This window comes from Notamacropus eugenii, chromosome 2, assembly GCF_028372415.1.
Source record: "Notamacropus eugenii isolate mMacEug1 chromosome 2, mMacEug1.pri_v2, whole genome shotgun sequence".
Lineage (NCBI taxonomy): Eukaryota > Metazoa > Chordata > Mammalia > Diprotodontia > Macropodidae > Notamacropus > Notamacropus eugenii.
This window is the reverse complement of record NC_092873.1, coordinates 43,400,325-43,421,495: the sequence shown is the minus strand read 5'-3', so window position 1 is coordinate 43,421,495 and position 21,171 is coordinate 43,400,325. Positions and strand designations below refer to the sequence as shown.

The 21,171-nt window shown below is 40.2% G+C and overlaps 1 protein-coding gene across 9 annotated transcripts in view; it reads right to left on the bottom strand.

The window, feature by feature from the left end:
* The window catches only part of LOC140525070 (merlin-like), a 66,500-nt gene that overhangs the window by 36,117 nt on the left and 9,212 nt on the right, over positions 1 to 21,171 (bottom strand). For 8 of the 9 annotated variants that reach the window (XM_072640098.1, XM_072640096.1, XM_072640101.1 and 5 more), the window contains exons 2-7: positions 19,726 to 19,853; positions 18,635 to 18,760; positions 18,015 to 18,137; positions 5,606 to 5,689; positions 3,236 to 3,304; positions 355 to 437 (exon numbers count right to left, since the gene is read on the bottom strand). In XM_072640098.1, coding sequence (XP_072496199.1) covers positions 355 to 437; positions 3,236 to 3,304; positions 5,606 to 5,689; positions 18,015 to 18,137; positions 18,635 to 18,760; positions 19,726 to 19,815 — 575 coding nt within the window. In that variant the 5' untranslated portion in view covers positions 19,816 to 19,853. Of the gene's footprint in view, positions 1 to 354; positions 438 to 3,235; positions 3,305 to 4,885; positions 5,586 to 5,605; positions 5,690 to 18,014; positions 18,138 to 18,634; positions 18,761 to 19,725; positions 19,854 to 21,171 lie in introns of those variants that run through there. The other variant, XM_072640104.1, reaches the window with a different exon arrangement.

Genomic DNA, 21,171 nt, shown 5'->3' with positions numbered 1-21,171 from the left:
CAAGACTGTTGTAGGACCAAAAAGGAAGTCACAAAGAAACCTCTCTCTGCTATACATCATGTTACCTATTATTAATAATAATAATAACAAGAACTGGCATTTTACACATGTAAATCATCTTATATATGTTATCTCACGAAGAAAGGGTCCCCCTCAGGGCCCTTCAACACCCTGATGATAGTATTTTACTGAGGATCCAGGATAATTACATCTTGTAAGCCACAGTCCAGGCAACCAGTCCAGGAATAGTGTCCACAGAGCTGGGAATACCATAGAGGCTTAATTAATGGAGCTGCCTTGCCTTGACTTCAGCATTATGCCTGTGGTCTTCTAAAGGGTGTTGTCCTTCCCTACCTGGCAATGCCCCTGTGCTCTGCATACCAGGCTGTAATCTTTTCTTCCCACATGTGGACTGTCATCTGATACTGCTTGAGGACCTGCCAAGAAAAAGAAGAACTGAGGCTTCTGAGAAGGAAAAGCTTCCTCCACTGCTAACTAAAGATGCAAATATTATCATCCTCATCATCATCATCCTCATCACCATCTTCCTCCTCATCCTCTTCATCATCCTCATCTTCATTCTCATCCTTATCACTCTCTTTCTCATCATCATCCTTATTCTACTCAGTCCCAATAGCAACTGCTCTGGGTGATTTCCATTACAGGATAGTTTCATTAGTAAGAGCTAACATTTGTCTCTCACAGAGCACTTAGTATATGCTTTTTCTTTTGACCCTCAAAACAGCCCTAAAAGGTAAAAATAAAAAAAAAATGCCCTATTCCCTGATGGGTTCTTAGTAAATGTAACAGAGGAGGTACGTGTAAGGGGTAGCCACCCACTACAGCAGCTCACATCTCCCTAACAGGTTATATGGATACCCATTCACTCCCTAGGCTGGCTTACTCGCTCCAGCCTGCCCTCCTACTAACAGTTCTGTTTCCAGGGAACCATGAAGTTACACTCCCACTCTCTCAAATACTTAGAGGTGACCCTGTTATGGAAGAACATATCCCCCCTTTTCACCCCATCAGCTCTCAAATTCCCACTGATGTGCTTCCGTTTACACAAAATCAGTCATTTCCAATAACGCTATTCACAAATGATTAGATAATCATTTATTCAACAATAAGGCAAAGAAAAAACCATGTATTATATGTTAAAGCAAATATAAGAACAATAACTACATTACAATCCATACACAAAGCTGGGTCACACTCACTCACCAGTACACTTGGTATCTGTGGGGGAGAGTGTTCCCAAAAGGATGACCTTTGACCTCTGTGCCAATCAGCAGATGCACACACACAGACCCAAAGATGGAGTAGTTCTTTGCCTGCCATTAACACATTTTCCTCCCCAAAGCAGTCCCACTATGTGACATGGCACCCACGCTGTCCATGGTGGAAACGTGCAGCTCAGAGCCACAGAACACTATGGCTGGCAGAGCTCTCAGAGGAAATGTATGAAGGAGGACCCTCTTCGCCATGGACCCACAGGGGTTGTTATGGAGCCTCCGAACCAAGGCCTCTAGTGACAAGGCCTTCCCTGTTGAGTGTCTGCAGTATCCTATGGAGCCTCAATGCCTTCCATGAAGGGCCTCCTCCTAGCTTCTCCTTCTGCCCTGAAGACCTCAGCAGAATCAGCCTCAAGCCTCTCTACTTAACAACCCTTCAAACATCTGAAGACAGCTAAGAGGCCCCACAAAGTCTCTTTTCCAGCCTCAATGTCCTCAGTTCCTCTGACTGATGCTTGAATGGCATGGTTTTGGATCCTTGTGCCAACCCGGGAGCCCTCCTAGACACATGCAGTTTGTCAATGTCCTTCCTAATGCACACTTTGCCAAAAGAACTCAAGCTGATTGATTGAGAATGGCAAAAAACTGGAAGGAGAGTATAAAGACCACCTCACCCCAATTAAACAAAGAAGGCCTATACTTCTCATAATGAACTGAACAATCAATCAAAGGTACAAACTAGGTATGAATAAGTCAATTTGGGGAAAATGAAATGCTTCTGAGCCACTAGATGAAGTCCAGCCAAAAAGAAATGTATTGGGATTGGTAGAAAGAATCGAATACCTCTGGGTGTATATACACATCAGCAAGCCAGTTCTGAAGCAAAGATTCCAACAACTGCTTTAGGAGTTTCCTAGCTTGGGAAGGCTTGAGAGGCCTTTGATCTTTGTATCTGTACCAGAGGGAAAGGTGGGAGGGGGAGAGAAAGAGCCAAAGGGAGTGTTCCAGGAGAACATTGTACACACAGGAGCAGCAACATTGTTTGATGATCAACTAGGATAGACTTGGCTCTTCTCAGACGCAATGATCTAAGACAATTCTAAAAGGCTCGTGATGGAAAATGCAACCCACATCCAGAGAAAGGACTGTGGGCTCTGATGCAGATCAAGGCAGACTATTTTCACTTGTTTTGTTTATTCTTTCTTGTAGTTTTACTCTTTGTCCTGATTCTTCTTTCATAACATGACTAAAGTGGAAATGTGTTTAAAATGATTGTACACGTATAGCCTATATCAGACTGCTTGTTATATCTGGAGGGAGAATGGGAGGCAGGGAGGGACAGAAAAAGTTAGAACTCAAAATCTTTCAAAAACTGTTGAAAATTGTCTTTACATGTAATTGGAAAAAATCAAATGCTATCGAATAAAACAAATACTAGACCAAGTAGCAAATATAGAACATGTATATGCTAAAGCAGAGGTTCTTCACTTTTTTGCATCATGGAATTTTGGGGCAGTCGGGGGAAGCCTATAGACCCCTTCTCAAAATCATGTTTTTAAATCCATAAAATAAATACATGGGATTACAAAAGAAAACTATTTTATTGAAATGAAGCTATCAAAACGCTTAAAGTTACAAGTTCATAGGCCCTTAAATCTATTCACAGACTCTTGAGGGTATATGTACCCTAGGTTAAGAACCCTATACTAAAACAGAAAATTAAATACAACTGAATGTCAAAACATAGAGGTCAGAAAATGAGTCCTCTTAAAACTTAGGAGGGAAATCAGTATTGGCTGGAGTACGTGGGAAAAGCTTCAGAGAGGAACTGGGAATTTGAAAGATTGGGAGGAGAGCACAGAGATCAGAAGAATTAAGGGAAAAGTTGTTCTTTATCCATCCCCTCCTCTCTCATTAGGAATGCCTCCCTGCATCTCTTAACATCAAAGTGGGAAGGACTCAAAAGCTTGAGACATGCAAGCAGTCTTCTAGATACTCACTCTTTTGGGCAACAGTTCATCCTGGGCTAAGAAGCCTGGTTTGTGAAAGCTGGGATCATAGTCACCATACTGAAATATAAACAAGATTCTATTTAGCTTGAAGATCAGTCAATAAACATTTGTGAAGGACCTACTACATGCCAGGTATGGCGTTAAGTGTTGGGATACAAAAAAAGGCAAAAGACAGTCCCTACTCTCCAGAAGCTCACAATCTAATGCACACACACAAGCTACAGGCAGGATAAGCAGGAAATAATTAACAGAGAGAAGGCACTAGAATTAATCCAGGTTGGGAAAGACATCTTATAAAAGATGCGATTTTAACTGAGACTTAAAGGAAGCCAAGGAAGTCAGAGCTAAGAACACAGAACATTCCAGGCCTGGGGGACAAGCACAGAAAGTGCCCAGAGCTCTGAGATAATGATAATCACTAACATTTAGATAGCACTGACCTCTGGGAGGCATTTTACAATTACTATCTCATTAGATCCTCACAACAACCCTGGGAGATAGGTGCTATTGTTATCCCCATTTTACAGATGAGAAAACTGAGGCAAACAGAGGTTAAGTGACTTGCCCAAGGTCACATAGCTAGTAAGTAGCTGAGAAAAAGATTTGATCCCCATGTCTTCCTGACTGCAGGCCCACCCTTCTCTTTAATTCATCATTTGATGGCTGATGGAGTGTCTTGTCCTTGGAAGAGTCAGGAGGCCAGTGTCCCTAGATTGAAGGGTATGCCTGGGAGTATAAAGTGTAAGAAGGCTGGAAAGGTGGGAGGGGGCTAGTTTATGAAGGGCTTTGAATGTCAAACAGGCTCCTATAATAATCCAGGCTCAAGGAGACAAGGGTCTGCAGCAGAGTGGGTGGCAGTGTCAGAGCACTGCAGTGGATAAGGACTGAGGCAAAGGTGTGACAACCACCAGCTGCTCCACAGCTTCCCCAGAGTGTCTAAGGGGATGATGATAGAGACCAGGTGGTGACAAACAGAAGGGAAGTCTCCTTTGGGTCAAATGTTGCAGAGAGGCCCAGAATTTAAAGTTAAACAACTTGTTAGAAATGAAGCAGCTAGGTAGCAAGAAACAGAGCACCAGACCTGGAGTCAGGAAAAAATGTACTAGCTGTGTGACCTTGGACAAGTCATTGCACCTATTGGCCTCAGTTTCCTCATCTGTAAAATAGAGATCATAAGAATACCTACATCTCAGGGATGCTATGAAGATCATGTGAGATAATATTTGTAAAGCACTTTGTAAACATGTTTTCATTAATATTTCTAGAATGTTCCTTCGTAAAACTGTTACAAAGTGCTACCTACCAGACTCAAAACATTTTGTCTGGAGGCTGGTGATCTGTTTCTGAAGTTCCAAGAGGCAAGGAACTGCCTCCCTGCAGTCCAGCTGCCAAGGCAGGAACAGGGACCTCTGATTTCACTTGTGTGGGGAATTCCCCGGGGGAGGAAACTCACTTTACCAGTGCAGGTCAGCACTTTCTCCACAACTCAGATTTAGAAGGCACAGAAATTAAGTGACTGGCCAGGGTCACAAGGCAAGGGAGTATCTGAGAACTTGAACCCAGATCTTCCTGATTCAAAGCCAACTCTGATCCCCTACAGTTAACCCTTCCACACTGCAGGGGTTAATGGCATAGTACCTCCACAATCTGGGAAATCCACATAAAAATTTTTGACCCTCTCTTTGTACCAGCGAAGTCCGAATTATTATGCTGTTAAAAGATAAAATGTGTTGATATTATACAATTATATATATGTATTTTATGTATTTTTGAATTTCTAAACTTTTTTTTTCTGTGTCATCTGCTGGCCTTCATGAGTCATCTGCAGTGTCCACAAAACTCCCCAAAAGTTCCCATGTAACTTCTTATGCCCACCCTCCATATATCAAAACTTGATGGGGAAAGTGACCATGTGGAAGGGATAACATGGTCTCTTTCTACGACAGCCCTGCAGATATGTGAAGGGCTGCATACGGCGCCAGGCTTGGAGTTGGGAATATTCATCTTCCTAAGTTCAAATCCAACCTCAGACACTTAGTAGCTGTGTGACACTGGGCAAGCCACTTAACCTGGTCAGCCTCAGTTTTTTATCTGCAAAAGGAGCTAGAAAAGGAAAAGACAACCCACTCAAGTATCTTTACCTAGTAAACCCCAAATGGGGTCATGAAAAGTCAGACATGACTGAAAAAAGCCAAACTGATCATCCTCCCCACGTAGGTTTTCTACACCACTGCCCTGGTCCTTCAGAGTAAACGTTCAGCGGTGTGTTTTTTGTACCCAGTGAAAAGGCATATTCAGCTTTTCTGCTGACATTAAACTAAAAGACTAACGACAAAAACACAAGTTCCACACACTCACCTTAGCCTGGACCGCGTATGAAGCCAACAAGACAGTGACCTCCGGAGAACAACAGATTTCTTCCTCCAATATCTGTTTCTTCACCTAAGACACAATAACAACGATGCCTAATTCTAGTTAGTCCCAAGTTAGGACTTGGCTAAAGGCACCAGTGACCGAATAAAGACTCAGACCATGTCCCAGCAGAAGCATAATGAAAGTTTCTGTGAGTTCAATATGAATGTATCTGTAGAGCCTATATCAAATTACACACCGTCTTGGGGTGGGAAGAGGGGAGAGATGGGGAGAAAATCGGGAACTCAAAATCTTATGGAAGTGCCTGTTAAAAACTAAAATAAAATAAATTCAATATTAAAAAAAGAAAGCTTCTTTCCTATTTTCATTTTTTCTTAAAAGTTTTTGTGCAATTTATACTGATTAAAACTGAGATTGTATTAATAACCCAACAGGTTAATAAAACTTAGAAAGGGGACAATCTACTATTCAAACTACCATTCAAACAAATTCAAACAAATCTACTATTCAAATAAAAAATCATTTTCATTTTTTGAATCAAGTCAAGAAAATGTTCTAAGAGAACTCTGTGTTAAATAAGGTTGTTCCAATAAGGCAAGAGGTACCATCCTTCCCATTTTGCAGGTGATCTAATGATAGTAGTAACTTACATTTACACATCTCTTAAAAGTTATAAAGTAATTTGCATTATCTCCTTTGAGTCCCAGGGCAACCCTAAGAGGCTGGTTTGACTGGAATCTTCATCTCCATTTGACAGATAAGGACCCTGAGAACCAAAGAGATTAAGTGGCTCCATCCCCACTGTCCCACAGCTAACTAACATCCCATCAGCAGAATGACTTTAACGTTAGTTACTACAGGTTCTTTCCCTGTTGTCTACAAACAAACCCAAGTCTTCCTTGTACTCCAGAAAAGTATTTCTAGCCGTACTATCCTCCTCGCTAGCATCCTATATCTCAATTTCCTTTCCCCAAACACATTTCTAGAACTAATTCCCACTCACTTAACCATGCTGACATCCAACCTCAACAATAACCTGAAACTGTTTTCTCCAAAGTTACCCATGATCCCTTTAGTGCTAAATTTGATGGCCTTTTCTCAGTCTTCACGCTTCTTGAGATGTAGAAAACAGAGTACTACAGTACTTGGAGCTGGGAGAACCTGAGTTCAAATCTGCTGTGTGATCCTGGGCAAGTCACAACCTCTGCCTCTGTTTCCTCATCTGTAAAATGATAATAATAGCAACTACTTCCCAAGGTTATTGTGAGGATCAAATGAGGTAATATCTGTACAGCGTTTTACAAACTTCAAAGGGCTATATGAACGCTAGCAATATGTTGTTAACATTATAGAATTTTTCTGGCACATTTGACCACCCTCTCTTGGAGGGATTTTTCCTCCCTATGACACGCTCTCTCCTGACCCGTTCCAATCTACCAGGCCCCTCCTTAGTCTCCTTTGCTGTGTCCTCTCTAACCACGTCTCCCACAATGGGCAGATGACCCTAAGGCTCTGTGCTGAGCCCTCTGCTTTCTCCATATGCTTTCTCTTGGTGATCTCATCAGCTTCCATGGATTCAGCTATCACCTCCATCCAGGTCACTTCCAGATTTAGATATTCATCCCTATCCTCTCTCCAGAGGACTAAGCCTGCATCATCAAATGGGTATTAGATACCTCTCATCAGATACTCCATCAGCATCTCAAATTCAATATGCTCAGAACAAAACTCATCCTCTTTGTCCCCACTTCTGAACTGTCCTATTTCTATCAGGGCCACCACCATCCTTGCAGTCACTCAGGTTCACAAGCTCATCATCATCCTCTACTTGTCCCTCTTTCTAGCCTCCCCACAGTCATGCCCAGTCTTATCATTTCTACAACATCTACATTCCTTGCTTCCAAGACCTTCTCTCCATTCCCAGAAACAATGCCCTAGCCTTAGGTCTCATCACTTCTCACCTGGATGACTGTAATAGCCCCTAACTGATCTGCCTGTCGCCAGTCTCTCTTCTCTCCTCTTCAATCACCCTCCAAACAGCAGCCAACTGATGTTCCTAAAGCACAAGTCTGACCATGTCACTCTCCTGCTCAAGAAGCTTCCCAGGGTTCCCTATTGCCAATAAGGTCAGATAAAACCCTTCTGTTTCATTCAAGCCCTTCACAATCTGGCTGCCAACTTATGGTTCCCCAGTGATGTCACTTCTTCTCACATACTGTACATTCCTGACCTATTCCTTATATCCCACTTGCTATCCCATCTCTGTACATTGTATGGACTTCCTGCCTGCCATGAATGAAAGGCCTTTCTTTTAGAATTCTGAGCTTCCTCCAACACCAAACTCAAGGTCCACCTCCTCCAAAAGGGCTTTCTTCATCCTGCCACATATTAGAGCATTGACCCACCCCATACACCCAAATGCCTGGCATTTAGATAGTATGTATTCACTAATTAGTATGTATCCTCTTATACGTTACATATACGTCCCCTGTATATGTATATATATATAATATATATGTATATATTATATGTCCCCTTCCTATGAGACTATAAGTGGTTTGAGGGCAGACTGTTCCATTTTTCACCTTTGTATCTCTTTCTATATCTGTATTAGTTGAATGATTTTATGAATGAATGAATGCCCCAGTTGTTAGTAGTCTTTGCTTGGACTGATGGTGCTCGTCATAACCCGCCACCCCATTAGCAAAGAAGCTCTTCAGGGGACTGTTTCTCTGTGTCCTGGTCTAGCACAGTGCTCCTCACACAGAAGGTCCTCAATAAGTCTAAATGAATTTGTAGGAATGAGAATAGGAATTCTTTGGGACCAAAGCCCTAATTATATCACTTAAAATCATTTGCATATTCTATTGAACACACCCTTCCCTAGAAAGTTTTTCCTATTTGGAAGTCCCCAAGAGAAATGCTTGAAACTGTCTAGGAAGGTGGGGAAGGGACACCTGGGAGTTTCTGGGAACCTGAATGTTCCCTTCTCTCCCTGCAGTTGCCCTCTTCACCACACAAAGCTGCCTGGCAGGCCACAGAAGGATTGAGCAACAAACGACACTCATAGTTTCAGGTTTGAAAGATTCCAGGATGCCGTGAGAACATGTTCTATTGGGATGGGGAGGGGGGAGTGGAGAAGAGGAAGAATTATTTGCTTACTGATGTGCTTGGAAAGTCCTACAACTATGCTCCCATTCACACATTCTTTCTAACTACTTTCCCATGTATACATGTGAGCTCTAGCTCAGAAAGAGCTAAGACAGACAAAGAAACTAAAGAGAACAAAAACACTTAGGGTTTTGTTTAGCTGCATCGATAATGGAAGACAGAGTATGACTGTTAACTGGGGTAGATGGAATGATCAATCAACAAACATTTATGAAGCACCAGACACTGGGTCAAGACCAAAATGCATCAGTCCCTGTCCTTAGCCAAACAGAACTTTGGGGACTAAGTCACTGTGACTAGCAAAATTTTCTGAAAGCTGAGGATTCATTACTGTAAGCACCAAAACTTTTTAATATTTTTATTCATCTAATCATGATGATAACAGACTGAGTGAAAGTGAGGTTGTCCACCTTTATTTTGATTGGCCTTTTTTTCCTGACAAAAAATTATCTTAGGGCTGAAAAGAGTCAAAATGGCTAATAGGGAGTTGAAACCCAAGGCAAATAGTGAGCAAGTAAGAAAATGTCCAGCTGCCTTTCAGGAGTCTAAGTCACTAAACCTGGAAGAATTCCACTGACCCATATGGAAAGATCTGTTAGACATGTCTGCTGAATCATGACTGTTATCTCTGAAAAACTGGAGAGAATAAGAGAGAGGTCATTAGTCTAGAAAAGGAAAAATGTCCTGATTCGCAAAAGATAGACAAATGAGACCCTGAAAACTAAAGTCAATGAGTTTGCTTTGGATTCTTGGAAAAATTCAAGATTGTGAGAAGCAATATTCCCTGGCACGTTTCCATCAAGAAGTTATGTCAGACTAAGGTAATTTCCTTGTTTTTACAAGGTTATTAAACTGGTAGATCAAGGTAAAATGATAAATAGTTTCCCTAGATTATAGGGAAACACTCATTCAAGTTTCATGCTCCCCAATGGAAATAAGGGGGTCATGCGGAGTAGATGATGGTACAATTAACAGGATTCAGAACTGGTTGAATCTCCAAACTCAAAAAGCACTTTGCTCACGTACACTGAGAAGGAAGTAGTTTGTCCAGTACAAGGCCCAGGGAACTGTGCTAGGGTCCAGATCATTTTAACATTTTTATTAGTGCCTTGGATACAGGGATAGAAAGCAAACTTCTCAGATTTGTAGATAACACAGAGCTGGGAGGAACAGCTAATACAAAGAATGAGAGAGGTGGGGTTGAAAAAGTAATTGGCAGCCTAGAACGTTAAGTCAAATCTAATCAGACAAAATTTACTGGAGATAAATGCAAAGTCTTACACATCAGTTTGAAAAATGAACTTCACAAGTAAAAGATTAGGGGAAGAACAAGGGTAGACATCGTTTGTCTGAAAATATCTGGGGGGGTTTAGTGGACTGCAAATTCCATATGAATCACCAGTGTGATATGACATAGGTAGGAGCTATTGTTAAACTCATTTTACAGGTGAGGAAACAGGTAGGCAAAGGTTAAATGATCTGCATAAATCCAAACCAAGCACCTTGTGAACCTCACAATGACTTTACAAAATACGAAATTCTTATAATCTAATTAAGGCCTCAACTAATCAGAAACTTGGGGACTAGGTCATTCTGGATAGTAGAATTTTCTGGAGAGCTGAGAATTCATTGCTTTAAAAGCTTCAAAACTTTCTTTTTCTAATTTCAATCATTTGACAAAGTTTTGGATGAAAATTTTCTAAATTGTATTACAAATTTATCTGCCTTCTCTGATCAGGATATGAAGGTTTGTCACATGTAAGGACAGTTCTACTTGGCGTAGCGTGGCAGGATGAGCACAAGTGGGTAGAATTTATAAGACAGTATATGTCACCTAATATAAGGAGAAAATAATTGGCTATGTCTCAAAATGGAATGGGTTGCTGGGGAAAAGTAGAGAATTACCAAACACAGGAGGTCTTCAAGTGGTTAGATATAGAGGAATTTGATGGATGCTTTGGGCAAGGATTAGATTAATTGACTTCTATAAACCTAGGTAAGCTGGATATGGTCAAAGAGGAGATGTAAAATTAAATATAGACATCTTGGGTGTCAGTGAACTCAAATGGACAGGAATGGGTGAATTCAATTCAGATCATCATTACATATACTACTAGGAGCAAAAATCCTTTAGAAGAAATGAAGAAGCTCTCACAGTCAATAAAAGGGTGAGAAAACCCATACTGGGATACAAGCTCACAAATCCAAGGCAAATTGTTCAGCATCACAGTAATACAAGTCCAACAACTGATGCTGAAGAGGCCAACGCTGATCAGTTCTGTGAAGACCTACAACATCTTCTAGAAACAACACCAAAAAAAGATATCACATTCACCAAAGAGAATTCGAATTCTAAAATAGGAAATGAAAATAATAACTGGAATAACGGACAAGTTTCACCTTGGGGTACAAAATGAAGCCGGCCAAAGCCTCGTAGAGTTTTCTCAAAGTTAACTTGCTAGTCATAATGAACATTCTTTTCCAACAACCCACAAGGTGACTCTAAACATGAACATTACCAGATGGTCAATATAGAAAACAGATTGATTATAGACTTTGCAGCCAAAGGTGGAGAAGCTCTATGCAGTCAGCGAAAAACATGACTTCAAGCTGATTATGGTTCAGATCATGAGTTTCTTATTGAAAAATTCAGACTTAACTTAGGGAATACCATCAGATCATATGGGTATGAGCTAAATTACATCCCATAAGAATATGAAGTAGAAGTGATGAATACATTTAAGTGATTAGATCTGGTAGATTGAGTGCTTGAAGAACTACGGACAGAGGTTCACAATGTTGTTCAGGAGCCAGCAGCAAAAAACATTCCAAAGAAGAAGCAATTAGAACCAAACATGGAATAACTAATTGATTTAAGATTGGAAAAGGAATATGACAAGGCTGCAGAGAGTCACCTTACTTAATTTATATGCAGAGTACATCATGCAAAATGCCAACCTGGACAAATCAAAAGATGGAATTGAGGTTGTTGGGATAAATATTAACAATCTCAGATATACAGACAATACTGGTCTGATAGCAAAAAGGGAAAAACTTTAAGCCTCCTGATGAAGGTGAAAGAAGACAGTGTAAAAGCTGGTTTAAAGCTTAACTTAAAAATAAACTTAAAAAATGAAGACCTTGGCAACTGGTCCCATCACTTCCTGGCAAATGGAGCAAAGAGAAATAGAAGTTGTGTCAGATTTTATATTCTTAGGCTCCAAGATCACTGCAGATGGCAACTGTAGCCATGAAATTAAAGAAAAAAACAACTTGCTCCTTGGAAGGAAAGCTGTGCAAATCTGCACAGTATACTAAAAAGTAGATACATTAGCTTGCTGACAAAGGTTCATATAGTCAAAGCTATGGTTTTTCCAGTAGCTGTGAGAGTTGGACTAGAAGAAAAGCTGAGTGCCACAGAATCGCTTTCGAGTTGTGGTACTGCAGACAACTTTTGAGAGGTCCTTCGAATAGCAAGGAGATCAAATCAATCAGTATTTGAAGAAATTAATTCAGACCATTCACTGGAAGGCCAAATATTGAAGCTAACATGTAAACACTTTTGCTACAAGATAAGAAGACTGGATTCAATGGAAAAGAATCTGATGTTGGGAAAGACTGAAGGTAAAAGAAAAAGGGGATGGCAGAGGATGAGATGGATAGATAGTGTCATGAAACAACAAACATGAACTTGGACAGACTTTAAGAGATCGTAGAGGATAGAAGAACCTGACAAGCTATGGTCCATGGGATCACCAAGAGTTAGACGCTGAACAACAAAAGTCCTGTCTGTCTCTGTCTCTACATCTATAAAATTATTACAATAGCCCCTACTTCCCAGGGTTGTGATGAGGATCAAATAAGATAATATTGTTTTATATATCTTAAATCCCTGTAGAAATACTAATTATCGACTTTAATGAATGGCTTTTATGATATCTATTCTGGCTGTTTAGAGGTCTTTTGGGCTTATTTCCTTTTTTTAGGGATGGTGTTCTGGATAGGTGAGGCTACTGGAGAGTCATGTTCCTGAAAGATAAGTTATTCCTGGGTCACAGCTCAGATATTTGACAGAGGCAATTTAACCCATCTATTCCACACAATCTGAGGCCAGTTTCTCCCTGTCATCATCCTAAAAATGTACTCTAGAGAATCTTACAATGACAAAGGATTGGAGGTTCCACCCTCACTTACTCATTTTTAGCCACCTCAGTGCCCCTGCACCTAAAGGAATTGCTGCCTGCCCTGCCTGCCCCACCCCCATGTCTAAATGGATTTGAAAACTAAGTAATGGCTGAAAAGAAAACATGACTTTGGAGTCCAAATGATCGAAAGCAAACAACGTTTTCAAGCCTAACACTTGTGAACATGGAGAATGTAAACAACTCTTATGTTTTCTCTATTATTTCCCCGGATCTTATTTCAGTAGCAATAACAGATGTGTTCTCCTAATATGAGGAGGAACTATAAGGAAAGCCAACATAACTCAGACACAGGAATCAGCAGGATGACTCATGGCACCGTACTCATGAGAAGAGCATTCATCACTTGCCTCTTTCCAACTCTTAACTCTCTCATGTCTCAGCATCTTAGTCCATTATATGGGTGAGTTTCTGGGAACCTTGCTAGCTCTCACCTCAGATGATACTGGGATGTCTACCCAAATCTCTCCTTCAGATGTATAAAATGAGAAGTGGGAAAAACTAACACCCAGTCTCAATGAGGTCTTGTGGAAAAAGTGAGAAACTTCAGGTCACACTTAGCTCTCCTTTCCAAAACACACCAGCACAGATGGAAGCCAGCCACGGAAGATTCCTATGTCTTTGCATTCTGTTCTCCGATGAGTCAAGTATATGGGTTTGATTTGAAACACAGGTAAAAGCACTGCTGAACTATTAAAATGGAAAAATGGAAAATATTTGCCTTTCCAAAGTAAAAGAAGTTTTTTAAATCTTTGTAATGATACTAACGTTGTATGTTACCACAGAAAATGTCTGAAAGCCACTGCTGAGTATGTTTGGACAAAAATGCTGTAATGGCTCTTTATTAGTATTTCTACACATTTCTATGGTGCAGACATGAGCCTCAGAGGCCAGGCTTTGTCACACGGATCTGGCTCCTGTGGGACCCCTTCACTACAAATTGTAGAAATGTTGCCAGGATTTTTGAGAAGTAAAATGAAAATTTACTAACATCTAACTGTCTGTACATGTTCTGCAATTAAGAATCAGGTGTGACCTTAAATGCTTTATCATCAGGGCCCTGTGCAAGTTCAAATATGTTTTGGTCTCCAGCTTTCCTACTTTGGAATGAGGAGAATTTCGGTAATTACGTCTCTAAACATTAAGGCCAGTTGAGGCAGGTTCAGAAGGAAAGAAAAGCTAAAAAGTTGGTTTTTGTTGTGCAACTTTGAGGAAAATTGTGATGCTCCTGTCATTTCAAGAAGCCTTTAGAAAACCATTGTCAAGTAACACTTTAAAGGCCCAAGGGAAAATTGGGTATTTTAACTCTAGTTTCCTGCCCAGTAGCATATGGGGGAATAATCAATTCAAATATTTATCAAGTGCCTATTATAGGCAAAGCACTCTGTCAGGTACTGGGGATACAACAAGAGGCTATGTGCACCCAGACAAGGCTTTGGAATGTGAACTTTGATGTTAACTGCAGCTTCACAGTAGAGTGGGAAGAACCCTGAATAAGGATTCAGCAAAACTGAGTTTCAATCTTGCCCACGAAACTTTTCTTAGGGAAGTTAGGTGCTACAGTGGAGATAGAGTGCCAGGCCTGAAGTCAGGAAGCCCTGAATGCAAATCCAGCCTCAGACACTTAACTAGCTGTGTGACCCCGGGCGAGTCACTTAACCCTGTTTGCCTCAGTTTCCTCTTCTGTCAAATCAGCTGGAGAAGCAAATGACAAACCACTTCAGTATCTTTGCCAAGGAAACCCCAAGTAGGGACATAGAGTTGGACACAACTGAACAACAACAAATGAAACTTCTGAGCTCTGGTCCTTCTCCTCTAAAATGGGGATAACTATGCCTGTAGTACACATGTATAAAGCACTTCTGAACCTTAAAGGGCTATGTAAATATTAGCAAAAGATATTTCATAACATAATGGAAGAGAACTGAATTCTGGTGTCTATTCACTGCTGGTCTGGAGATGAATTGGAAAAAATGAAATCTGTCTAGTCACAACCCTACTTTAATTATTCTTCAAATCCAGCAGCAAAGGAGATGAAGGCTTGTTTACATGCTCTTTGAGCTTCCAAACCCACCAAAAAAGCCCCCACAAAACCCAAACCATTATTTATGAGAAATCAAATAACTAAACTCTTGAACTTATTGGTAACTTATTATGATCTAAATATGAAAGAAGGAAATAAGCATTTATTAAGTTCCTACTATGTGCTGGGCACTATGTTAAGCACTTTTGATAAATATCATTTCATTTGATCTTCACAGCAACCCTGGAAGCTAAGTGATATTATTCCCCCCATTTTAGAGATGAGGAAACTGAGATAAATAGTGCTTAAGTCATTTGCCCACCCAGTGAATGTCTGAGGCAGAATTTGAACTCTGGTCCCCCTGACTCCACGCCAAACACCATGCCACCTATAAATCTCCCTAGAGAGAGAAAAGACGTTAGCTCCAAAGATCACCAAAGGTTATGCTGACCTTCACAGTTCGTTTTTTCCAATTATTCTAACTATATAAACTAAGTTTCCCTTTATGTACTAAAGAAAAGGCCTTGGAAGTCAATAGACCCTAGAAGAAATAATATTCAGAGGGATATTTCTATCACACAAACTGTTGTGTGTGATATCACACAAGCTGTGTAAGTATTATCATCCCCAATTTGAAGATGATAATGTAAGTCTCGGAGAGATGAAATGGACTTTTCCACAGTCACCCAGCTCAGCAGTGTGGTTTCTCTCCTCTTTTTCAACAAACTTTCCAGGGATGTACACATTGACAAGGAGGTTGACACACCCATTGTCAGAGCTAGCTCAATGTTTGGGAGTCTCCAAAGAAAAGTTTGAGAGAGAAGAGGTATTAGACTGACTACCAAACTGAAGGTCTACAAAGCTGTTGTGCTGACCTCATTGTTATATGCTTTTGAAACATGGATAGTCTACCAGCACCATGCCAGGAAACTGAATCACTTCCATTTGAACTGTCTTAGGAAGATTCTGAAGATTACCTGGCAGGATAAGGTACCAGACACTGAGGTCCTTGCTCAAACTAAACTGCTAACCATTCAAACTATGATTCAGAGAGTGCAGCTCCAATGGGCTGGCCAGTTTGTTGTAATACAAAAGGTACACTTGCCCAAAAGACTATTTATGGAGAACTTGCATGGGGCAGGTGATCACATGGAGGTCAGAAGAAGCGAAACAAGGCCACTCTCATGGTCTCTCCCAAGAACTTTGGATCTGACTGTGCAACATGGGAGACACTGGCACAGGACCGCTGAGCATGGCATGCCCACATGAGAAAGGGTGCTGTGGTCTATGAGCAAAGCAGAATTGAAACAGCACAAAGGAAACATAGGATGCGCAAATTTGGAGTATCCACCCCAAATGTTCACACAGACTATCTGCCTAATCTGTAGAAGAGCATTCCAAATTTGTATTGGTCTGACCAGCTACAGTCGGACATACTGAAACTTGACTTTATCATGGTTTTCTTCGAGAATGAAGGACAACAACCAACCAACTAACCAGCACCTTCTGAAGTGATCACTTCCTGGTACTAGATTTGAGAGCACTGACCCAGCTCCCTTACCACAAAGCCTGTGTGCAGTGAGCTCCTAGAACATCTGGTTACTGATTCTTTTCCACATAGCTTACCTTAGCAAATGCCACTTGACAAGACTGCTTTCTCTGAGCTCAGAAGAGAATCCAGAATCCTAAAAGACCCTCTAGCCCAAATGGAAACTCTAAAAAATGTCTACAATGTCATCATCAGTCCTATGTTACTGGTGGATTTTCTCCTGGTTTCCCATTCTCCTTGATTCTACACCATGCCTCTGTTCTCTTGTTTAGAGACAAAGTGAAGCTAGCATGTCTTCGTAAAGAACTTTCCACCTAACTTTTCCCTCAAGGACACATTTTCCTTCTCTGTAGAAGGAAGATTTTGCTTTATACTAAAGGCATTTAACTTCCTTTGTGCCCTGAGCCCCTTTGGCAGTTCCTGGGAAAGCCTAGGAACCCTTTCTCAGAATCCTGTTCTTAAATGTATATACATAGGATCGCAAAATAAACAGTTTCTACTGAAATAAATATAATTTTTTCCCCATCCAAGTTCATAGATCTCCCGAGAGAGCCCTTAGGGTTCTGTGCACTCCATGTTAAGAATCCCCTGTGCCAAATTATATCTACGGTTCCTTCCAACTATCATCTCTCGGCATCCTAGGAAGATAATCAAAGGAGTTAACGTTAAAATGAAGGCAAGGTAAGGAAAGCTGTCACAAAACTGAACATCCATTGGTAATAAGAAAAAAAGACATATGACAAATGCTACTGCGTAATGCACAGTTAAGATTTGCCAGCAAATCCACTGAGTCAACAAATTTAACAAGTCCTTATGATATCATGGAATCTCAGAGCTGGAAGGGACCGTGGAGATCATCTATCTAGTCCTATTCCTTCACTTTAAATCCATGTTTCTAGTAAGACTATACACATGAGAGTTCTTTTCTAAAAAGATGAACCCTTAGGTTACAGCCTTGGGAAGCTACTGGTCCAACTCTTCCTTGAAATGAAGCATCAATTTTTTTGTAAGGCAGGTGGGAGTGATTATGGGACAGCCTCTGAACCCATCCCATGGGGTCCAATGCATGTGACTCATACATACCATGGTATCAAGTGTCTATCCAAACCAAAGTCCTCCTTGGAAAACAGGGTCCAAACACAGGTTTTTATTTGCTAAGCAAAAGAAATGGGACAGAAAAGGGAACCCAAAATCCTAACTGAATGTTCTTTCTTTACGTAGAGAATAGTACTATTCAAATGTGTGCTTAGAAAGCAAGAGAAATTCAGGCAGAATACTAATGGGTACATAAATAGAGAGACTTCTGGGAACACTTAGCTCTCCTGAACAAACAGACAGACACATAGGCGCAGGAAACCTAATTGATGCTATTATAGGTACTTCAGAAGGGAAAAGAGGGAGAAAATGAAGTACTTCAAGAGAGAGTAACATTTTCATCAACCCCCTGACCTGCAGGAAAAAAAGGTGTTGAGTGATTTCTTGAAGCAGTTCTTCTTCTACCTTCTCTGGGTAAAACTTGGCCAAAAACTGGAATTTTATTGGATCTTCCTTGGGAATTTCTTGTTCCAAAACCTGGTTCCAAGCATGCAAACATAAAAAAAGGCAAAATGATAAGCATTAGCAACTGCAGAGAAAAGTCAGAATGCTAACAATGCCTTATTTCAATGGTCACCACAAATGGAAGGAAAGAGTATACTATAAATCAGTGGCAAAAAACTAATACATTGGAAGAATTTATCCACATTTTCCCCTTGTATGTAAAGTTTAATACGCCAATGGACACAAAATAAATTATCATTTTATAGTTAAGGTTTTGACATGTATCCTTAGAGCTTACTTCAACTATTTTGAAGGATTTTTTTTCTAATGTTGATCATTTAATTTTTTAAAAATTTATAGGATTCACTATCATTTCCATTCTTGTATGTTGTCACATGTATCTGCCATAAGCAACACTTTTAACTGCCCTAGAGTTATGTCCAAACTAAATACCATATATTACCATCATGTATGTGGTTTTCCAAAACAACTCACTAGATTATGGAGCTGGTAATTTGGGGTTTTCTCACCTTTTTTTCCATCTTCAGCCAGGCACAAACTCCCTTAATGGTATACTGCAGGCCAAAGAACCAGGTTTCCCGGAGCCCTAACGTTCGGCACACCAGATCAAACAAATCTTTCCCCTTCCACTTCATCTGAAACAATGAAACTGACTCAGTCCTCATGAAGTATAGGGACTTCTTTCATGCAATCTGTCTGTTCGTTCCCACACCATTTCAGTTTCTAGACAGCATTCTACTGGCCAAACAAAGCCTTGAATGAAGAAACTCCTGGCTATTGTTGACATTTCACCGAATCTTCCCCTCTTCAGTACTGCCCTCTCCTCTCAGGCTAGAACCAGGAAATCCTTAAGTGTAGGGACATGGCCTTACACACTCGGGCATTCAGAAACAAGGAGAGGTGTCCTCAAATGGAAGAGGGGGTGAAACCACTCTTTCCACTTCTCCGAATGGGGTATCCTGCTTTCACTGTTCCCTGTCTGATCAGAGACCGGCACCTCGCACTAAGGTGCCAAAATTTGCGTATCACTGATCTAAGAAATTCTTAGTACATTAGTGTTAACAAATCATCAGTTCGATCTTGAAGGAAGAATAAGCCTTCAACAACACCTGGATCATTATCAAAGATTCATGCTCTTACGCTCTCCAGTATTTGAGGAAGGTCGATAAGGAGCAATAAGCCAGTAAAATAACCCATGAGCAGCTGGTCATCGTAGAGTTTCTGGCAGTCAAAAAATAATTTCTACTCAAGGGCTTGGTATGAGCTTGTCCTACCAATGCATATCTGCTTCTGGTTTATAGCTGTGTGTCAAGAAGTGTCTGGCAATGTGATACTCCCACCCAGGATTCCAGTGGTGAAAGATTTCAAGTCTGAATAACTAATAGATTTGTTTAGTAAAGAGAAGACCAAAAACAAAATCAATTAAGGCAATTAATGGAAATCCATGAAAATACACAATTTTCTTACTTTTCTCTACCTTCCTCTGTTTCTGGTGCTTATCAAATACCTTCTAGAGAAACCATACTGGCCAAAGCCAAGATTCCTTTTTCTCTGAGTGATTTCTAAAACCAGTTCAATAATACATTACCATGTCTCTTACCTCACAGCTGAATTCCATCTCAGCATCCATTGTGATCACTTTGACTTTGAAAGTCTTTGGCTGCTTTTTCTTCAACCCCCTGATAGACATATTTTTTGAAATAATGACCTTCCAATCAATGGATTGACCTATTATTGAACAAGAATCAAAAAAGAATCATATCTCTGGATTAAGAAATTATTTCTGAAATTATATTTCATAGAATAAAAATAGGCAAATAGAAAATGATTCTTTTTCTCCAAAACAGCTTTTCAGAATGGAGTTTTATCTCTTTATTTTACACATGAAAATTGCAATTTCATTGATAAGTCAAACCAAAGCCATAGTCTCATTACCTAAATGATTGCTATTGACAAATATGAAATTTGAAAATTGACAAATATGAAAATTTAACTTAAGTAATAATTTGCATGTTACTTCCTTTAGTTCAAAATACATTTTCCAGCTCCTGATGTGTTTCTGCAAATGATCCTAGCTTTCTATTCCTCCTTCCTAATACATTCTTGAGGCATATCATGTAGTGGCCTCAGACTGTATGCTTTCATTTGTCTCTTATCTTTACCACATTACAGTGGGTTCTACCTCAATGTATCTGAGCTTTCACAATCCACCTTTTTTTTTTTTTTTTTTTTTTTTTTTTACCACATTTCTCTGCCCAGTGCTGAAGGGACAGGGGTCTTAAATGCTGAACAGATTGAACCACTTCATGTTTTGGTGAAAAAGAAGACAAAGCTTTTAGGTCCAATTTGCAGCTTTCTTAATGGGTTCCCAATTTCTCTATAACCACTGGCACATTTTTTTCATTTGACCTGTCCAGACCTCCTTAAAGATCTTAGACTGAATTACCTGATCTTCAAAAAAGAAAGATAATTTGGCATGTTCTATACTAAATAGGTTTTATATATAGATACCTATTTATAGATAGATAGAAAGATATAGATATAATTCTTGGTGATAAAAGTCACTTTAACTGTCAAATGGCTAATAACAATTAGTCTCAGTTATTAAGTAAAAATGAGTTTTCACAAGAGCAAGTCTGCTCTTTGATTGCTTTCATTAAGTTCGTGTGTATATGTGTGTGTATGTGTGTGTCTCTGTGCGTGTCTGTATGGGGTGTGTGTGTGTGTGTGTGTGTGTGTGTGTGTGTGTGCTGTCTGAGACCAGGCTCTTGAAGTTTACAGAGCTTCATCACTAGGATGGCAGAAAACCATCTCCTAAAGCACAAAAGGCTGGTGGGATGCATTAGTGAAGGGAGAAGTCAAATGCCAATGGAGTCACCCAGAGATAAGTCCTTTGAGAACTGAAAAGTATTCAGTTATAAATAACATTATCTAATTATCTGCAGTATTTGTCACTTCATGTTTTTGCAAATACTTTCATTTTAGTTGTTATCATTTACAGTAATCTGATGGCAGCTGGTGGCTTAGTGGACAGAGGAGCACTGGG